The following is a 22,034-nucleotide window of genomic DNA, read 5'->3' on the forward strand; positions in this document are numbered from 1 at the left end:
AGACCTACCCTTGCACAGTATTCTCAGACTTCTGTATGTGTGAGCACACACATGTACACACACACACAGGAGCACACATGCGCGTGTGCATGCGTACACGTACACACACACACACAAAGCAGATTAAAAGGTAAAAATTAAATTTCTGTTTGTGTCTTATAGAAAGGTATCCAATAAGAAAATATGAAATTTAAGTACAAAATTGTCTATTAGTGTAGAGACACCATGGTTAGCTCTGTAGTTTCTAGAACCTTCTCAAGAAGATGCACAGCTGTTTTCATGACATGCTCTTCAGTGCATGCTTTTGGATCATCTGGAAGGTGGGGTGGGAGCTAGCTGAGTGGCCATCTGCTAATGCTTCCAGATCATTGTGATATAGGAGACTGACCGATTAGGAACACATAGCTCTATGGCACCTCACGTAGTTGCAGAATTCTTGTGAAAAAGGAAATAAGAGGTTAGAAGACGTCAAAGGTCATGCTATCTAAGCAACCGCATGCTGCAAATGGCATCCGGAGCTACAGAAAGAGCCAACTGTGAATTAATGGCACACTTGATAACAGTCTCAGAAACTAACCTGTCACCTGTAGTGTTTCCAAGATTACACACAGCCTGTCCACTGCTGTGGGCATGGCCAGATGCCAGCAGAGCACCGGGGCAGTTCAGCGGAAAACCCCGTCACCAAACAAGTCTGCAGAAGTTATTGTCTGAATGTAAACTGACCTCTAGCAGCTCATGTGTTTGAACACTCAGCCACCAGTTGGTGACACTGTTTTGGGACGCTGTGGAATATTTAGAAAGGAAGGGCTTGGCTGAAAGTAGGGTCTCAGCTCTTTTTCTGGTGCCAGTTTCTCTCCCTCCCTCCCTCTCTCATACCCTCCTTCTTATATCCCCTCTTTCTTGATCCTCTAAGATGTGAGCAAGCCACCAAAGCTCCAGCTGTTCTAGCTGCTTGCTGCTCACACTGCCATGATGAGCTGGACTGTGTCCCTTTAGACCATGAGTCAGAATGAATCTTCCCTCCCTGAGGTTGCTTCTTGCCAGATAACAGGGATTAGAACGCAGGCCAGCAGCAGCCTGTGCTGCAGCACTAAGTTGTCTGAGGTCTCAGAATCTTTGTGCTCTGAGCTGTCATGGCACCTGCCTGTCATAGAAGGACCCTATCAACACTATCACCTGACATCTGTGCTATGCTCAGGAAATGAGGGAATCCGAGCTGTGCTAAAGAGATACAGGCAAGGAAGACCTGGGTCTGTGTTCATGACTGTGCGTGTGTTCAGCTTACCTTAGTGTCTTCCGGGAGGACTCTTTGTACCCCATTAGCTACCTCTCCACTCAGGGCTTCAGTGTGATTATTTTTGTTGCCTTCCTCTGGGGCACCTCTTCCAGCATCCCTGGCTTACCCTCCTTTTAGTGATCCAAGGCTGAGAGTTTGAGGGCATCTGAGGCCCTACTATAATCTGTGAGCCAGTTCTTCACATTGCCATTTCTGATGAGTGCTGAACTATCCAGGGATTGAGAAAATAGCCCCAGGATGTCACCACTGTCTGATGCCACATCACAGTACCTTAGTGTAAAGCTTATATACCCACACGGTGACCTCATTAGTTTCATTGCAAATGTGTAATGGTCCTGGAGATCTGGGAGCTGACTAAATGGTATTCCACAGGAAGGCAAGAGGCACTCGCAAGTCCGTGATGTTATCCACCCTAGTGGCAGGGAAGAAACCGAGGGTCAGTAAGTGACTCTGGTTCCCTTTGACAGGTACAGGTGTTAGTCCCTGAGGATGGCAGGCAGCTCTGAGAAGGACTCACTGATCATGCAAATTTGTGTAGCTTCTAAGAGTCACTTTCTTGTACCCTAGGAATAATGCCAACCAGTATTTCTTACCTACATGGAGAAAAATAGACAGAACACAGTATTCCTCAGCCACAAACTAAAAGTTTGGTGTGACATCACTTGTCTGAGGCAAGCTATCAGAATGGAGTTTAAATTTTAAAAAGACAACAGTTAATGATAATAACAGGTATTTGTGGAGCTTTCCCACCCAAGTACATTGCCTGTGCCCTGTTACCTAGTAACTATGTGGTGGCCCAGCCTTCTTGTGACTTTATAGTGGAGAGACAGGGACAAGTCCATTTCCTGATGTGAATGGAAGAAATGGCATTCCAATATTTAATACAGTGCCACATATTACAATACAATGAAAATAACCATCACATCGCAGCTGGTGGAACAGTCCTCTAAGCCCACCTACTTGGAAGGCTGAGGCAGGAGGATTTCAAATTCAAATCCTGTGTGTGGTTCAGTCTAGGCTACATAACTCTACAATGGCATCATGTGCTAAACTGAGTTACTACCCAAAGGCAGGTGGGTGAAATCACTGTGTCTTTTCCATTGGTTGTTGCCGGTTCTGTGTTTGCTCCTCCCTGTATCTCCCATGTCGCGGTCATTACAATTAATTTCTTTTATTTTGTCAGGGGAGACCTTGATGACCTTCTCTGATCTATTTCAAAACCTCCTTCACTTCTTCCTGCCCCTCATTTTGAAAACAATGTACAGGGACATTTATTGCTTCAATTCAGCTGCTTAGTGAGTCTGAAATGGCACTACACACTATGCCTGTTTATGCTTAAGGTGCAATGTTGAGCTACACATGTACAGTGCGTAACCATCAAACTGCAAATGTATCTACATCTTCTCAAACCACTATCATCTCTTTGAGTAGGAAGCCTTGGGCTCCTCTAGTTACTTTGCTAAAAAGATTTATTTTATTTTAAATAATCTGCATGTGTATATATCTGGTGCATGTGTGGGGGTGGTATATGCACATGAGTGCAGGTACCCGCTATGGCCAGAAGAAGGTATCTAATTCCTTATAACTGGAGTTACAGGCAGTTGTGAGTTGGCCAAAGTGGATGATGAGGCGTGGATCTTGGGTCCTCTCTAAGAGCAGTACATGCTTTTAAACACTGAGACATCTCTTCAAAAGGCGACTAGGAAACAGCAAATGTTTCAACATACATGCTGGGAAGGCCAGAGCTCAAGAGAAGCAGTTCTGAGTAGACATTATACTGGTGTGTCTGGGAATGAGGGGCCATTGGTCCTCTAAGACACACTGAAGGAGCTCCTTGGGTAAAAGTCTAGCTATAGGATTGAAAAATGGGGCTGGAGAGATGACTCAGTGGTTAAGAGCACTGACTGTTCTTCCAGAGGTCCTGAGTTCAATTCCCAGAAACCACATGGTGGCTCACAACTATCTGTAAGGGGATCTGACGCCCTCTTCTAGTGTGTCTGAAGACAGCAACAATGTAATCACATACATAAAATAAATAAATAAATCTTAAAAAAAAAAATTGAGAGATGGCTCAGTATCTGTAAGATGATCTCACAGAGAACCAAAATTCAGTTCTCATCACCCACATGGTGGCTCCTACCTGTCTGTATCTCCAGTTCTAGGAAGTCTATCGCCCTCTTCTGGCCACTGAGGGCTCCTGCACACAAACTTACGGTGCACATAAACTCATGCAGGCTCACACCCATACATTTGAAATAAAAGTAAGTCAATCTTTGAAAAGGGAATCTAGCTGAGAAGATATTTGGATTTTAGTTTATTCTAAAGCCTGCTGTTGTTTACATGTCCAATTTTTATAAAATTTTTTCAGACTGTTTATTCTGATTTGATCACTCCTTCTATTTTGGTTTTTACTACCAAATGGTTTTCATTACTGAAGTTTTTTTTTTTTTTTTTTTTTTTTAGGTCATTAAAACATCTGTTGTACAACCCTCCCCCCCCCCATTATTTTTATTCAAAACTTTCCTGGCATTTTGTGTATATTTGATTGTATGAAGGAGCTCGGGGCTCATCTTGTGAATTTTTTCTTTCTTCTTTTGAAAAAAAAAAAAAAACGCTCATGACTCTTTGTGGAATTATTTAAGAGGAATCAGATTCATAATGTCTGGAACAGTGGTGCATTTGCAGCGTTCAGGTCTCTGTGGTTACCAGTAGACTTCTGTGCTTCTTTTTGCATGGGGCTTGCAGGGTTTTTATTATTTCCAGCCATTTAGGGCCGTGAGCAAGTTTTTTCCCTATGTTTTGGGTTTTTGTTGTTGTTGTTGTTGTTGTTTGTTTGTTTGTTAGCTTTACACTGATTACTTTTGGCTATGTAGGAAGGCTTTTTAAATATCTACTTATTGATTGTGTAACATCTTCATCATGAGCAATCTCCCTTTTCTTTCTTACTTTGAGGATGGTCCCCCGATTCCTTATTTGTCACATCCCTTTCTTTTTCTCTGCCTTGCTTTATAGCCAGAAAAGGATGTTCAGTATTCCAAATGACCCCCCCCTGTAACTATTGAATTATTTCCCTTTTGACCTGGAGTTATGATGCACCACACAAGCAATGGATTATAGCTCTGTCGTTAGGATCCTACCACCTCCTTCGTCTCTGTGGCCATGGCAATATCATCCCTTTAATACTTTAACTTCTGGAATTCATCTGTGCCCAAGACTATCTGAATTCCAAACATCTGTTGTAGGCCAGCAACATCTTCAGTCTCAGCAACTTTCTTCCTCCAAGGGGCTTCTGCGTCTTTCCCGCTCCTCCTCAGCAACATAGGAGCACTCAGTTGGCCCTAGGAGATGATTGTCACTGCTGCTGCCCACCTCCAGCCCATGGAGATACTAGCAGGGATAATAACCCCCTAACAGGGTACTAGATGTGCTGAGTGAAGGGTGGGCTCAATGGTTGCTTAGAGGAGCTACAGATGGGCAGAGATCATCTGGAAGACTTTGAACACTGTCTGATGTGGTGTGGGTGAGGCTAATCCTGTGGCTTGTCACTGTGCCTGCGTCACTGAGAGGCATGTCACAAAGTAGTCGTAGAAGGCCTTTCTCTACAGAGTTTAGTCTCTTCTCTACAGAAGTTAAGAGGAACCTCTAAAGATTATAAAACTCAGAAAGCTATGGAGGTAGCTCAGATGGTAAAGTGCTTGCATAGCTTACATGAAGGCTTACATTCAAGACTCATAACCTACCTTAAGAAGCCAGACATGACAACACACATGTTAATCTCAGTCAGAGAGAGAAAGAGAGAGAGAGAGAGAGAGAGAGAGAGAGAGAGAGAGAGAGAGAGAGAGATCCTCAAACTCAGTCAACCTAATGGGGTGGACACTGGACACTGCCCAAGGAACAATACCTGAGTTTGACTTATGTTTTGTACACACACACACACACACACACACACACACACACACACACACACACACATGAATACATGTAATTAATCTTAGTAGAGCAACTTGATGCAACGCTCAATTATCAGCACCCATGGAGGACTCGCATATCTATTTGACTGAATCTGGAGCTGACTTAAAAGGAAACGGACCATCGGAAAGTTGCTGTCATGCAGTGAAGCTGGGCCTTGGTGTTTATGTATTGGTGCCCAGTGATCACTTGCTCCTCAAACCTCAGGAGCTGGGTACAGGTTTTCACCAGGTACCAATAGTGCTGCTCCCAGGATTCATCTTGCCCATGAGGTGAAGAAGCAGTGTCTGTTCTGATAGGAGGGGCCTTGAAATCTGGTTCCACTGAGAAAGAAACAAAACCGTGATTGACAGGCCCTAACTACAGACTTCTGAGGCAGGGATTGCAGGCCTTCCCCCAGAAGGGCCTTCAGCTAAATGGATTCAAAAATGTGATGCCTCATGGCCTTTTCCTGGTCTAGACTCCTCTGCTTGTCCTAATCATTCTCAGGGCTGTGCAGAAGTAAATGAAGGCCTGCAAATGGCTTTGGTCTGTCAATTCCTGCCATGTCTTTCATTGAGTCCAAATAGCCAGTTCAGGCAAGGCACAGATCTCATCCCCAGCGGGCCTTCCAGCAGAGTTTCTCTCTGAGCTCCCAGAGTGAGGCCCACGTGCTTCTTAACTTGCTGCTAGCAGAGTGAATGTGCCTCCCTCCATCCGGACATAGCAGTTCTTTTGTATAAAATGTCTGAAAATGGCATTTGATGCTTCAAAGTGGGTGTCGTGGCTTTTGTTTGGATTTTTGAGATTTAAGCAGTCAGTATCCATTTTTGGAATAGGTTCATGAAATGGTAAGATGCTCTTAGCATTAGTGATTAGAACAAAAATGGCTGTTCTGGCAGAAAATAGTGAGCTGTGACTTCTGGTAGGTTCTTAGCCTGAGCATCACTAATCTCGGGTGCTTCTGTAGATCTGAGCCACTGCTGTGGTACAGAAGGATGATGTTTTCTGTAAATAGCAAAACCAGCTGAGGACTAGGGAAGGCGGTGATGGTTACTGAGCATTGGCCTCCCAGTAACCTCACCTACATCGGGGAGAGATGCCCGACAGCCATTTCTGGATCTACAGCACTGTCTGCTTTGTACCTCAAAGTTCTACTGAGAAAAGTAGATGAAAGAATCAGTCAGGCAGTTCCTGGCCTGCCTCATAGGAGCTTATGCATGTGGGCATTCAATAAGCACAGGCCTCTTACCTTTACAGACCTCATTGTGCTCAAAAATGCACACTGCCCAAATTGTCAAATGCTTTGTAGTCATGGCAAAATGTGAAGTCATGCTATGAAACCCCGTGGACACAGAGTAAAACTCTCACAACCCCACACACCTCCTATATTGAGATTGCCAGACAAAATCCTGGCTTCAACCCTTCAATTTACCTGCCCTTAGTTCCCCAACACGTTTATCATAGATGATAACAGGACTTACAGAGTTATTTGTGTGTTAAATTAATCAACATAAATGGGTGCCTGGAATAGCAGTTTGTAGGGAGTGGGGATGAAGCCCAGATGGTAGAGTGCTTGCCTAGCATGTATGAAGCCTTGTGTTGGTCTGAAGCACCACATAAGTGGTGCTGTGTGGGTGGCTTAGGCCAGCGATCCAGCTCTGAGAGAGGGAGGCAGGAGAATGAATAGTTCAAGATCATCCATTCACTGATACATAGTGAGCTGGGGGTGCCTATACTATAGGAGTGCCTAAATAAGTAAAGAAGTCAGACCCTTGTATATTGAAAGTGTTTTCTATTTTGTGGCCTTGGTGTTTTAGTAGCTTGCAAGTCAATACTATGAAGAGTTAGGGGTAGAACATAACACTGACATTTTAGTAATCGTGTGCAGTTTTCACACTTCTTGTATGATGCTTGTAAAGAGGAAGGGTAGGAGAACTACAGGCACCCAGCTGTGATACTGTTGATGCCACTGCCAGCGACAGATCCACTTTTCCCCGGAGTTGTGATTTATGTGGTGAGACTGTGTTGAAAGTAGTGGTTCGAGCCTAGTTATTTCCACTTGACATATAAAATTTTTCCAAAGTAAAAAATTATTTATGAACCCAATTTCAGTGGTTGCATAATGAAATCACCCATACTCATCATTCATAACCAGAAGGTATGCTCTCAGTGCTCAATGCTCAATGCTCAGTGCTCAATGCTCAATGCTTTGCTCTTAGGTAAAGGGTAGGTAGGGGTCTGCCTCACCTGCAGCATGGGAGGAATTGTGTGTGCAATTCCTGTAGAGTTTTATAAAGCTATCTCCTGTTGCAGGAAATACTAAAAAGAACGGCAAGTTCCCGTGCTACGCCAGAACTTGGCTCCAGCGGCGTGTTCTCATCTCAGCAGATTCTTTGACCTGGAGCTCCCAAGAGGTTTCCACCTGACTTGCTAAGTTCCCTTGGCAGATCACTACCACGCCAGCCCCATGCAATGACTGCCCACCTCACAGTTGGCTGTCACAATTCCCAGTAACCTGGGAAAATCAAAACTCTAGAAGCTTATAATTAATCAGCCAGATTTACATATCAATAAATTCTCAATTCATGAGATGCCCACACAATAATTTCAGCACCAACTGATGATGATATAAGCTGCCCACCTAGATTAGACAACTTATCCCAATTATTCTATCCCTATATGATATTATAGCTACCTGTAGCTATTTAAAGTCACGCAGGATCTGAATTGTCCTGTTTGTCCTCCATTTTCCTTCTTCCCTTCTCCTGTGTTGCTCTCTGTCGCTGCAACTCTTAGCTCTGCCTCCCTTTTCCCTGTCCAATCACAGGCTTCTTGTTGTATTAATATTTAAATTACTTGGACAGGGAAAATCCTGCTGCAATCTCCTTATCCCTAGCTTGAACCCCCAGAAGTGAAGTTACTGGATCAAAACAATGAACCTTTTAAGGTTCAATAAAAAACAACAAACAAACATTTTCCTAAAAATATTACAAGCTGGTAATCAGTTGACATATACTCTGTCCATCATTAACCTGCTATCACTGATTTTAATATGAGAAAAAGAAGCAGAGATCACTCTGAGTTTCTCGGTCCTCAGCAAAATTCTGAGAGATGGGAAGACTTATTTCTGGAGAGAAAATTGAGAGCCCGTGTCTCCATTGAGGCCAGCCTGGTCTATAGAGTGAGTTCCAGACTAGCTAAAGCTACACGGAGAAACCCTGTCTTGAGAGAGAGAGAGAGAGAGAGAGAGAGAGAGAGAGAGAATTTTTTTCCTGCGGAGGTGTTTTCGTTTTCAGTTTAGAAACGGTACCTTTCAGCTTCTTCTGAGCTGGAGTGCTGTATATCTCACAGTGTTCACAGTTCCTGTAAACCTGCATCTGGCAGAGACTGTGCTTTCTGACATCTCATCAGGAGCTGGAGGAGAGGTGCGAATTCTTGCCTGGTTAGTTTCCACAATGCTGCTGTTCAGCACCATCTCTCCCAAAGCAATATGTACCTTACCCGAATTAAACATGGCCTCCAGCTCACTTGCTCAGATGAGGAACTCGTATGACATTTCTAAACTGTGGACAGGCTCATCAGCAGGTGCCTCGTTCCCAGCTCCATTAACTCCAATGACAGTGGAGAGACCTGAGCGTTGTTGAGTGGCTTATAATCTTCATAGTTAAAGAGACAGTATTGGGCGGAGAGAAATGGCTCTTTCTCACCTTGGTTTCCAGAAGCTGTGTAGCTGTTAATCTCCACATGTTTACAGCTCACAGAAAAGTCAGATCTGACCTTGTTGATAAATACTATAGGACAATTCTCAACATATCTTTCTCTGTCCAAGGTCTTTCCAAATGTAGTTGTGTATGCCTGTAACTGGAATCTGTATAGCTCACGGGCAACAGTCCTTGATGACAACTCTCCCTACAGCCCTGCTTCCCTTCTGCAGAAGTTTGTTCTCCAGCCTTCCCTAGGCATAAGGGGAAGGCATCCTCAGGAGAGTCATTTTGGCTTTTTGTCTGAGGCTCTTGAGAAATACTAACAAAGTTTCTCCAGACCATTTCAATTAGATGGAAGAAGGGATAAAATATTCTGGAGAGAGTAGACATCCTGAGCTCCTTTGTAACACAGTAACACAGATGAGCAAAGGGTTATCATTGGAAGCTATGGAAATCTAGATCATTTTAAAGTTCACTGAACATTTTCCTTGTGTGATCAGAAACAAACAAATGAACAAACAAACACCAAAAAGAACCAACACCAGATCCACATTGAAGCCAGTGGGCTGCCTGCACAAAGTTGTCCTGGCTATGGTATCAACATGACTTCCTAGGACCAGCCTGGCCTAGGCTCCCACATGGATGGCAGCCCAGCTGTGTTGCCACTGTAGGCAAATGGGGTGATGGATGGTGCATATCTCTAAGTTGTGTCTTCTCTTTCCCCTGCCAGCTACACAGTGGGCATTGTGCAGGAGAACAACGATCAGGTCTGGAAATTCCAGCGGTATTTCCTGGTGCAGGAGTACTGCAACCGCCTAAACATCCCCTTCCCCTTCGTCGTCTTCGCTTACTTCTACATGGTGGTGAAGAAGTGTTTCAAATGCTGCTGTAAAGAGAAGAACATGGAGTCTTCTGCCTGCTGTGAGTGGGTCACCTGCTGGGGGTCGGGTTTCAGAGCAGTGAGTCATTTCCAGGGACCTGTGGCCTCAATCACTACAGTCTGTTCACTGTGTGTCTATAAGGAGTGGGTCTCAGGCCAGCCCATGCATGCCTCAAGACACAAGGTAGATTGGGAAGCATTGAGGGGTTGCTGGGTAGGCTTGTTTAGGGAAATGACTTTGGGACAAACATAATAATAACATAAATGAGTTAATTTCCCCAATGGGATTCATGGATGATGTGAAACCATGAGTTTAGTTTACTTAGCTTTTGTTTCGTTTTTCTCTTGGTTTGGGAGGCAGGGTTTAGTCCACCAACTATAGGAAGATTTGGGGGGATTGTGCTTATTAGTCAGCTATCATTGTATCAAAATATCTCAGGTAATTAGCTTATTAAGAGCAAAGGTGCACTTGACTAAGCATCCGGGATTGCAGTTCAAGACTGGGTGGTTCCATTGTTTTGGGCCTGAGCAAATCTTGTAGATTACTAGCTAGGGAACAGGGGTGACTCATAATGGGTCTCATGATATCTTTTAAGAGCATGCTGGGTCCCAACTCTTGAAGGTGCCACTACAGTGCCATCTTGGAAGCCAACACTTTAACACATAGGGATATGGAGAAAAAAATCATGTAACCAGTGTTATTCTACTTCTGGTTCCCAAATCTTCATATCCATTTCATAATGCAAGACATAGTTATTTCATACTTAGGGAACCTGAAGTCTTAACTATTATTCCAGTATTAATCAAACATCTAAACTCAATGGCTCATCTAAGACTCTATACAAACTCAGGTGTGAGCCTATGTAGTCAAAGTTCCATAGTTCCAAGGCCCAATGATGGGAGCTTATCCACAAAGGAAGGAGACAGCATCTCAAGGCAGATGAAGACCCAGAAGGGCTAATTTCAAGTCCACAAGCTCCATACCTAGCATCTGGGGAACATGGAGGTAGAGAGTGACCTCCCTGAGTGCAGTCCGGCCCCTGCCATTTCGCTGGCTACAACCCACAGTCCATGCCTCTCCAGAGAAGGTTTTGTTTGCTACCTCTTGACTACAGCATGCTGTTGGTAACCCTGTATCCCTGTATCTCCATTACAGTACCTCTCTCACAGCTCTACTCCATTTTGTTCCATCATAGGATCTTGTAAGATTCCTATCTCTTGACAACAGTAAGCTGTGTGTGATGCTCTGGTTCTTTGCCTCATGGTATGTGATGAAATGCACATAAAACAGATTTGCATATCATGTTAGGCTGACCATGCCTCTTTGAAGGAACTCCAATTATTATGTTGCAGAAATTAAAAATATTACTTTCCTAGATATGATAATTGGTGGCAACTTTGACAGATTTTAAGTGTTGAAAAATATCTCTTTTTTTTTGTGGGATTCTTTATGTTAAATTGGAGGCAAGATGCTCCTGGCTGACCTTCAGTACCATTCCTGGAAATGTGACATATAGCCCGGCTTTCAGAATATAAACACCCCCAGCTTTCAGTCAGCCTGCTGCAGGAAAGACCTTCATCCTCAACTTTAACTGTGTTATTCCAAGATACTAAATGGTACTTTGGAGGAATCATTAACCATCACATGCGTAATTGCCTTCCTTGATTAAAGTATTTTGACAAGTTGGATAAGTGGCTTTCTTCCCATTATTTTTTGGAGGAAAACTAATTGAGCCATTACTAACTAAAAGAGTGAAAGTCTTTAAGTTCAGTATGGGAACTGAATGTGCAGATCTAGAATCTGAAAGTACTCAAAACCCACATCCAGCTATCAGAGGCATTTAGTGACCTGCCCACATCTATATTTGGTTTTGTCTTGAGATTGTGTTATAAATGAGGGTATCTCCAGAATTTGGGAGAAGACCTACAGGCAAAATCAATCCGTTAGGAAGGCTTACGCATTTCCAAACCATACAGAAAAGTCATAGTGAGGAAAAAGAGCTGAGCAATGGCTCTGTTGACAAAAACCTTGCCCCACAAGCATAAGGACTTGAGTTCAGATCTCTGGTACACATGTAGAAGGACAGATATAGTAGACCATGCCTATAATTCCATTGCTGGAGAGGCAGATCCAGGAGGTTCCCTACAGCTTACCTACCAGGTACTCTAGCCAATCAGTGGGTTCCAGGTTCACTGAGAATCACTGTCAAGAAAAAGGTGGACAGTGGTTAAGGAGAACACTTAATGCTTATTACCTGGTCTCTACACACACGTGTACACTTATACATCCACTCAGGTAGACAAGCTATGTCCATATAGCCTACACATGAATATATGCACACAGACACACATGCACACGTGCACACACACACACACACACACACACACACACACACATACACACACACACACACACACACACATACACACACGTCTGTTGCAATGAGGATGGATTTGACTCAGTATACAAAGGCAGGGTCTAAGTAACATTCACTATTGGCTGATGGAATGAATGTTCTAGAGAACTACCCCACACTGACTCAAGTTGGGCGTGGACTGATGGGGACTCCATGTAGTAAAAGTCCATTCTCTCAGGCTCTAAACCACCTAGACTGGGATCAGCAGAAACAGAGAGCTTAGTGTCAGCAAGGCAGATCAGCTCCTGGCTTCAGGCTTGACTTAAAAGAGGAGGACAAAATGCATCGAGTTGAAGAAAGATAAGAATGTCATCTGGAAACAAAACCCCTGTGTCTAGCCAGCCAACGGGAAGGAGTTTCAGCTTAAGGAAGCAAGCAAGTGTGTCAGAGGTGCCTGTTATTTATCCTTCTCCCCGGGAAGACACTGGGAGAGAGATGCTCTATGGAGAGTTGGAAGAAGCAGTGCCACCTGCCCTCTTCCTTCAGATCTTGCTCTCAGGAGGAGACAAAGAAACAGAAGGACAGGTCCTCTTTCCCCAGCAGAGCCAGAGCCCAGTTCCCTCACTGGAGACTATCCAGCCTGCTGAGTCACTGCAGGCCCACTTGCTGCCTTTTGTAGAGGACTAATTCCCAAGCTCACAGCACTTTGCCTTTCCCAGGGGTTCCAGCTGGCAGGACATTCTTAAGTGCACTTTGTTTGCCTCCAAATGATGGTGGATGTCACAGGTTTAATTTTGAAACTGCCCTTCTTTGAAAGAAAAATACAAATAATGTTCAGAAGGGCAGACTCGCAACCCTCTTTTTTTTTTTTTTTACTTGTTTAGCAATATCTTCAAGTCAGAAAAAGTATGCTACTTGGTAACTGCATTAAAAAAGCATATATATATACTCTTCTGATTTGGAAGGCCATACATTGTCTTTATAGAACATTTGACTATAGAAAAGCACAATAAAGATCCAGGAGAGATATGACTGCCAAACAGAGATTAAATGTCAACACTGGCATTAACTGTATATCTATTCGTTCATAGGATAATTGATTCTTCTATATAGCCAATAATATACCATAAAATATGTTTAATATCCATGAACATATAATGCCTATGCTAAGAATTTTAACTATGAAATATCCTAATGTATAGATAACCAAATCCTTATTGTTAAATGTATAGTTTGATTAGGGTCTTTAAAAAATATTTATTTTCAGTTTTTAATTGTATAAGTATGTGTGTGTGTGTGTCCATGTGGATATATGTATATGGGTAGAGATGCCCTCAGAGGACAAGGCATTGGCTCTCCTGAAGCTGGAGGAGTAGATGGTTGTGAGCCTCCTGATATGGGCACTTGGAACTGAACTCAAATCCTATGGAAGAATAGCAAACATTCACAATCACTGAGCCATCTCTCTAGCCCCTGGTTTGATTCTTAGTAATATATGATGCCATGATTAAATGGCAATATGTGTACATTTTACCACATGAATCATTATTATGTTAATTGTAGAAGAAAAATGTCTAAAGAATATGCATAGCACTGATGCTTTGTGTAATGTTTCTCACAAACTTCTCATCCTCTATCACCATTAAGTTGTTACAATGGATGAAGTTCTCCCAGAATATGGGTAGGTGCTTTCCATATATTTTGCTGGGACAAATAGTCCAATTACTTAAGACTCTGCTAATTTTTTTCAGTATAGTTGGTAGAAATGCTAGGCCACTGTTTCAGCTAGCCTTTCCTTAACTGTTATAGAAGCTGGCCATTTTTCTTGGCTGCTTGTTATTTTTGTTCTGGCTGCCTGTGTCCAGAGTTTCAATCTTTTCTAGGCTGAGTTTGAAGCATTTGAAGGAAAACCACTGGAAACTACTCCAAAAAGTACTTGAAAAGAAATTGGTTAGGAACTGTCTTGAAGAGTAATAACAATCAGTCATTTAAAGATACAGGCTTGTTTGCTGTATGGAATTTTCTCCAATCTAGTCATTCAAATATAGCTTTGATCCCCGATTACTTATTCCAATTAAGAAAGGTATTAGAGTTTGTAAACTCTAGTATGATAATATATGCATTTAAATGGTAAGTTAAGGGTAAAAAACCACACAAATCTATTCCAAGTAGCCACTTCTACAAACATCTCTTTCCTGTCCCCATGAATTCTTGGGGTTTCATGTCCATTGCAAATGTTAGTGATCTTGATAACTGTGTTCTTTGTTTGGTTTTCATCTGAAAGTCTCAGACACCATAAGAAATTGAGATAAGACCTCCCTAGAACATGTCCCAGGCTAGTTGTACACCTTGCCCTGGTTTATGGGAAAGGGGAAGAGTGGAGGGTGGAGGTAAGGCTTTTCTTCAAAACCCAGACCACCTTTTTCAGAGTAGAATCAATGTCATCAGATTACTATCCTCTGAAGACCTCCTGACTTTAGATTGAGAGTTGAAAACCTGTAGTCATTATCCAGCTTAATGGGTTCTCTTTTCATGTCATCAAAACAGAGGAGTCAAACACACCAAATGTGAGCATCCAAATTATTAATGGAATGGTCTGGCTAAGACTCAAAAGATCCAATCAAGGTTTAACTGGGTCCTTATTTAGAGTAAAGATTACATTCTTAGTTCACATAGGTGGTCCCACACTTATTCTTATTGAGAAGTTCATCAATATTCTATTACTCTGTTCCTGTCACTAGTAAGTAGTGGTAGTCAGCTCAGCTGTGCAGACAAATCTAATTGTCCTAGTTACAGAGTCTCTTGGATGCCTGGCAGGCATTGATTTGGGAAACAGAGGCAGACAGGCAGCCTGAATATGTTTCCTTTTCTCATTATTTCAGGTTTCAGAAACGAGGACAATGAGACTTTAGCGTGGGAGGGCGTCATGAAGGAGAACTACCTTGTCAAGATCAACACGAAAGCCAACGACAACTCAGAGGAGTATGTCAGTCACTCACTTCTGTGGCAAGGCACCCTTTGTATGTGTAAGCTGGTATATGGAAGAGGCAGTGTATCTGAGCATGTTCAGTAAGGCATGCTTGCATTAGAGAATGAGAGCAACTCAAAATATTGCCATGGCAATTGCAGATAAATACTTGGATGTATGTCACTCTCTCAGAACAGGGAGAGACCAGACCTCAATTAATATGATTGTTCCCCTAAAGGGTGGAGAATAGAAAGTGTCCTAGGGGCTACCTCTTTCTCTTGGAATAGCGAGATGTTCTACATTCTAGGCGCTGAGATCTTGAGTTTAGAAGGGTAGACCTTAGCATCCACAGAGCCAAGAAACAAGAGCCACAACTACAGAATAAGTTCCAGGAAGACTCAGAGGTCACGGGCAATTGCCTTATCTTGCAGGGGCCACCGGCCTGTTTAATTTTGCAATGTTGAAATACAGAGATAGAAGGCGGCTTGTTACAAGCTATCTCTGGAATGTGATGACTATCATTCTTAAATTGTGTGGATGTTTAAAATAAACTCCTATGTGATGCCCAGTCATTAAACTTCTTGAAGAAGTAGGGAAGTCTGTCACATCTGCAGATGGTACATGAGTAGTATGCCGTGGAGTCTTTGAGAGCCTGCTCGTCCTATTGTCTAGGCTGACCTTCCTCAGTGACAGCTGTCACTTTTTCTAACAGCTTAAACATACTTCAAAATATGCTCTAACCTGTATGAGTAACTATGAGTGCAAATAATCTGTTTGTTAGAATTAACGCAGCCACTGCAGAGTATAGGATACTCTTTCTCTTGAGACAGCATGGATATATTGTGTTCTAGATTCCAAGGTCTTGAGTAATGGAGGAAAGTAGTTTTTTTAAAATTAGATATTTTCTTTATTTACATTTCAAATGATATCTCCTCGCCCTTTTTCCCCTTCCCCCCAAAAAACCTGTTCCCTCCCCCATCCCTCTGTTCACCAACCCACCCTCTCCCACATCCTAGCCCTGGCATTCTCCCACACTGGGGCATAGAGCCTTCACAGGACCAAGGTCCTCTCCTCCCATTGATGACCGACTTGGCCATCCTCTGCTACATATGCAGCTGGAGCCATGAGTCCCACCATGTGTACTCTTTGGTTGGTGGTTTAGTCCCTGAGAGCTCTGGGGATACTGATTAGTTCATATTGTTGTTTGTCCTAAGGGGCTGCAAACCCTTCAGCTCCTTGAGTCCTTTCTCTAGTTCCTTCATTGGGGACCCTGAGCTCAGTCCAATGGATGGCTGTGAGCCTGTACTTCTGTATTAGTCAGGCACTGGCAGAGCCTCTCAGGAGACAGCTATATCAGGCTCCTGTCAGCCAGCACTTGCTGGCATCCACAATAGTGTCTGGGTTTGATGACTGAATATGGAAAGGATTCCCAGGTGGAGCAGTCTCTGGATTGTCCTTCTTTCAGTCTCTGCTCCGTAGTTTGTCTCTGCAACTCCTTCGATAGGTATTTTGTTCCCCTTTTAAGAAGGAACAAAGTATCCACACTTTGGTCCTCCTTCTTCTTGAGTTTCCTGTGGTTTGTGGATTGTATTTTGGGTATTCTGAGCTTCTGGGCTAATATCCACTTATCAGAGAGTGCATACCATGTGTGTTCTTTTGTGATTGGGATATTTCACTCAGGATGATATTCTCCAGGTCCATCCATTTCCCTAAGAATTTCATAAATTCATTGTTTGTAATAGCTGAGTAGTATTCCATTGTGTAGATGTACCACATTTTTTGTATCCATTCCTCTGTTGAGGGACATTTTGGTTGTTTCCAGTTTCTGGCTATTATAAATAAGGCTGCTATGAACATAGTGGAACATGGAGAGGAACTTGAAGCAATCCCACTAAAATCAGGGACTAGGCAAGGCTGCCAACTCTCTCCCTACATATTCAATATTGTACTTGAAGTCCTAGCCAGAGCAATTAGACAACAAAAGGAGATCAAAGAGATATGAATTGGAAAGGAAGAAGTCAAATTATCACTATTTGCTGATGATATGATAGTATACTTAAGTGAGCCCAAAAATTCCACCAGAGAGCTCCTAAACCTGGTAAACAACTTCAGCAAAGTAGCTGGATATAAAATTAACTCAAGTAAATCAGTGGCCTTCCTCTATACAAAGGATAAGTAGGCTAAGAAAAAAATTAGGGAAATAACACCCTTCATAATAGTCACAAATAATATAAAATACCTTGGTGTGACTCTAACTAAGCAAGTAAAAGATCTGTATGACAAGAACCTCAAGTTTCTGAAGAAGGAAATCTAAGAAGATCTCAGAAGATAAAAAGATCTCCCACACTCATGGATTGGCAGGATTAATATAGTAAAATGGCTATCTTACTGAAAACAATCTACAGATTCAATGCAATCCCCATCAAAATTTTAACTCAATTCTTCACAGACTTGGAAAGAGCAATTTGCAAATTCATCTGGAATAATAAAAAACCTAGTATAGCGAAAACTATTCTCAACAATAAAAGAACTTCAGTTGGAATCACCATCCCTGACCTTAAGCTGTACTACAGAGCAATTGTAATTAAAAACTGTATGATATTGGTACAGTGACAGGCAGGTGGATCAATGGAATAGAATTGAAGACCCAGAAATGAACCCACACACCTATGGTCACTTGATCTTTGACAAAAGAACTAAAACCATCCAGTGGAAAAAAGACAGCATTTTCAACAAATGGTGCTGGCTCAACTGGCGGTTAGCATGTAGAAGAATGCAAACCGATCCATTCCTATCTCCTTGTACAAAGCTCAAGTCCAAGTGGATCAAGGACCTCCACATAAAACCAGATACACTGAAACTAATAGAAAAGAAAGGGGGGAACATCCCCAAGCACATGGGCACAGGGGAAAATTTCCTGAACAGAACACCAATAGCTTATGCTCTAAGGTCAAGAATCAACAAATGGGACCTCATAAAATTATAAAGCTTCCATAAGGCAAAGGACACTGTCAATAGGACAAAACTGCAACCAACAGATTGGGAAAACATCTTTACCGGGGCTGGAGAGATGGCTCAGCAGTTAAGAGCACTGACTGCTCTTCCAAAGGTCCTGAGTTCAAATCCCAGCAACCACATGGTGGCTCACAACCATCCATAATGAGAGCTGATGCCCTCTTCTGGTGTGTCTGAAGACAGCTACAGTGCACTTACATATAATAAGTAAATAAATCTTTTTTTTTTTTTTTAAGAAAACATCTTTACCAATCCTATATCTGATAGAGGGCTAATATCCAATATATACAAAGAACTCAAGAAGTTGGACTACAGAGAATCAAATAACCCTATTTAAAATGGGGCACAGAGCTAAACAAAGAATTCTCAACTGGGGAATATCAAATGGCTGAGAAGCACCTAAAGAAATGTTCAACATCCTTAGTCATCAGGGAAATACAAATCAAAACAACCCTGAGATTCCACCTCACACCAGTCAGAATGGCTAGGATAAAAAACTCAGGTGACAGCAGATGCTGGCGAGGTTGTGGAGAAAGAGGAACACTCCTTCATTGCTGGTGGGATTGCAAGCTGGTACAACCACTCCTGAAATCAGTTTGGCGGTTCCTCCGGAAATTGGACATCGTATTACCAGAGGACCCAGCATACCACTCCTAGGCATATAGAAGATGCTCCAACATGCAATAAGGAAAGTAGATCTTATGAATCAACTATCACCACCCCTATCAGCAGATATAGCATTAATTTTCTGTCTTTGGAGGTGAGAAAGGAATTCTGATTTGTTTGGGCATGAGGAAGAGCTGTAGAGAAACCAATGCTATTGACCCTGACCTGAGAAGAAAATGAAGATTACACACACACACACACACACACACACACACACACACACCCCTATACCTTATGTCCTTTGAAATATGAAAACATGAACAAAGAGTCTCCCCTTTCTCTTACTTTATTTTTTAATTTCCTTGCAGGATGCGGCATCGGTTTAGACAACTGGATACAAAGGTATGACTCAAGGGTATGGAATGATTTGTTGTATCTTTAGTGTCTTTTGACTAAATGCTCGTATATAGGGTCAGAAAAGAAAAGAAGACATTCATTGTTAAAAAATTAGATGTGCTTCTTTCAACTGTCTGCATGATTCACCTAAGAGCTGGAGCCTGCAGCAGAATAACTTCTTAAGCTGCCAGCCCTTGTGTGGAATAGCCCAGAAGTGCCATTTCTACTAGATTTAACTGTCAACTTGACACAATCTAAAACCACCTGAAAAGAGTGGCTGAGTGAGCAACTGTCTAGGTCATCCTTGTATCCCATAACCATGTTTGTAAGGGATTGTCTTGATTACATTAATTGATGTAGGAAGACCCAGCCCACCGTGGGTGGCACCATTCCCTGGGTTTGGGTCCTGGACTACGGAGAACATGAGCTGAGTTTAGGTGTGCATGCATGCACTCATTCTCTCTGCTCTTACTGTGGATGTGATATATGACTAGCTCCCTTGAGCTTCTGCCACTATGAATATATTTAAGGTATACAGTTGGACATTTTGATGCATGTATACATTGCAAAATGATGAACACAATTCAAACAGTGCTGGAAGCCCTATCCACACAGCACAAAGTCTCCTGCATATCACAAGTTGTCTCACTGCCTCTACTTCCCTTTCTGTTGTCTCCTCTGGCCTCTTTCTTCCTATGCTGAGCAACTGTGCTTGCTTTCCGTTTAGAGAATTATGGGGATCACATTCTAAATTTTTGTTTCTAAAGCAAGCATTTAGCACCTTTTTATTTTCCTTGTAAATTGACTTTGATTTTAAACAGCTCTCTTGAGATATCATTGACACAAATTCAATATATTGGAGGTATAGATTAGATATTTTGATTCAAATATATACTGCAAACACTCATTCTACCACATTCCAGCAGAGCTAACTTACATATCTACCTAGCTACTACCTCTGTGTGTCCTAGGATTCAATTCAAGGTCTCTGGTCTTAGTACATCTCATATATATATGATAGACAGAATGTATAAATGCATATTAACACATGCATACAGTATATTAGTATTCATTCTAACCTCAGAGTACAATAGAACCATTGCCATTCTTCTCTCCCTAACCCCTTTGACTATTTTAGGCTGTATCTGTGGGTGAGATCACATGGGAGGTGTTTTCTGTCTGTGCCTCACTTATTTTACTCATCACATTGTCATCTGGACCATCTGTATTCCTGTAGATGGTAGAGTTTTTTCCTTTCTTCAAGATGAACTTGTCCTCCATTGCATACATAACCACATTTTTTTTCACCTATCAATTTATTCATTGGCGCTTAGGTTATTTTCATGTCTGTGACTATTGCTGCAGTGGATGGGACAACACAGGAACTATTTAATTGGGTACCAAGAGTTGGGTAGCTGGACAACACAGGAGCTCTTTAGCTGTGTACCAGGAGTGGAATAGCTGGGACAACATAGGAGCCCTTTAGTTGGGTATCAGGAGTGGGATGGCTGAGACAACACAGGAGCTCTTTAGTTGGGTACCATGAGTTGGGTAGCTGGGATAACACAGGAGCTCTTTAGTTGGGTACCATGAGTTGGGTAGCTGGGACAACACAGGAGCTCTTTAGCTTTGTACCAGGAGTGGAATAGCTGGGACAACACAGGAGCTATTTAATTGTATGTCATGAGTGGGGTAGCTGGGTTGTTTTTAATGTTTTGAAAGGTTTCTGTAATGTTTTCCATAACAGAAATACAAATTTTACCAAATTCATTCCATTAGTGGATTCTTTGTTGCAAGATATTTTTTTAAAACCTATGCAAACAGATCTAGAATAGTCTTTATTTCCTTTTCTTACCTAATTGCACTGGTCAGGACTCCCAATAGCATTTAGAATAACAGTGGCGAGGACAAGAATTATTGTCTTGAGATCTCAGTGTTTATGGGATATTGAGCATGATGGTAGGAGCCTTTCCTCATAGTCTTCATCATGTCTAAGTGAGTACTTTGTTGAGTTTCTACTATGAAAGAGTTTGGAGTTTTCTCCTGATTTTTCTACATCGAGTGCATGGACCATGCTGTTTCTGTCTTCTATTCTGTTTGTGTAGTTTGCCACACCCATTGGTTTTCTGTTTCAGGGGTGAACTGCATCTAGTTGTGGTGTGTGGTAATTTTAATGTGCTCTCGAGTTGAGCTCCTTATTATCTTATTAATATTTTGGCATCTTTATTCACTAGGATGTTAGTCAGTAATTCTCTTTGCTATCTTTGTCAGACTTTCAGACCAGGGTAATTTTGGCCTCATACATGGAATCTGGAAGCAACCTTTCTTCTATTTCGTGGAAGAGTCTAAATAGTATTTAGGCATTTGTTCACTTTTAAATGTTGGATGGTATTCACTAATGAGATCGTCTCTCTGCTCCTAAGCTTTTCTTTGTTGGCAATGTTTGATCCTGACTCTTTCTCCTTGTTTGCTCTTAGTTTGTTTGAACTTGATATTCTTTAAAAAAAAAAAAAGTACTACATTTTAATTGTGTGTGTGTGTGCATGTGTGTGTGTGCACATGCCACACTATGCATGTGGAGATCAGAGAACAACACTTACAATTTGGTTCTCTCCTTCAACTGTGTGGCCATGGGGGATTGAACTCAGGTCACCAGGCATAGCAGCTAAGCCATCTTGTGGGCTCTAAAATCTATATGCTTGATCTAGGCTTGGTTAGGCTGTGTGTACTTAGAGAAGCCCCTAGCTAAGTAAGGTTTCAGTACCAGAGAGGCTAGCCTCCTTCCTGAGTAGAAAATGAATGGGCCAGGCAGTGGTGCATGCCTTTAATCCCAGCACTTGGGAGGCAGAGGCAGGTAGAT

General features: G+C 42.2%; 1 protein-coding gene across 1 annotated transcript in view; it reads left to right on the top strand.

Annotated features, from left to right (window-relative positions):
• Trpm8 (transient receptor potential cation channel subfamily M member 8) overlaps positions 1 to 22,034 on the top strand; it is an 86,923-nt gene that overhangs the window by 59,787 nt on the left and 5,102 nt on the right. The window contains exons 23-25 of the mRNA XM_031368905.1: positions 9,683 to 9,873; positions 15,072 to 15,171; positions 19,147 to 19,180. Coding sequence (XP_031224765.1) covers positions 9,683 to 9,873; positions 15,072 to 15,171; positions 19,147 to 19,180 — 325 coding nt within the window. The remainder of the gene's footprint in view (positions 1 to 9,682; positions 9,874 to 15,071; positions 15,172 to 19,146; positions 19,181 to 22,034) is intronic.

Source organism: Mastomys coucha, unplaced genomic scaffold, assembly GCF_008632895.1.
Source record: "Mastomys coucha isolate ucsf_1 unplaced genomic scaffold, UCSF_Mcou_1 pScaffold14, whole genome shotgun sequence".
Lineage (NCBI taxonomy): Eukaryota > Metazoa > Chordata > Mammalia > Rodentia > Muridae > Mastomys > Mastomys coucha.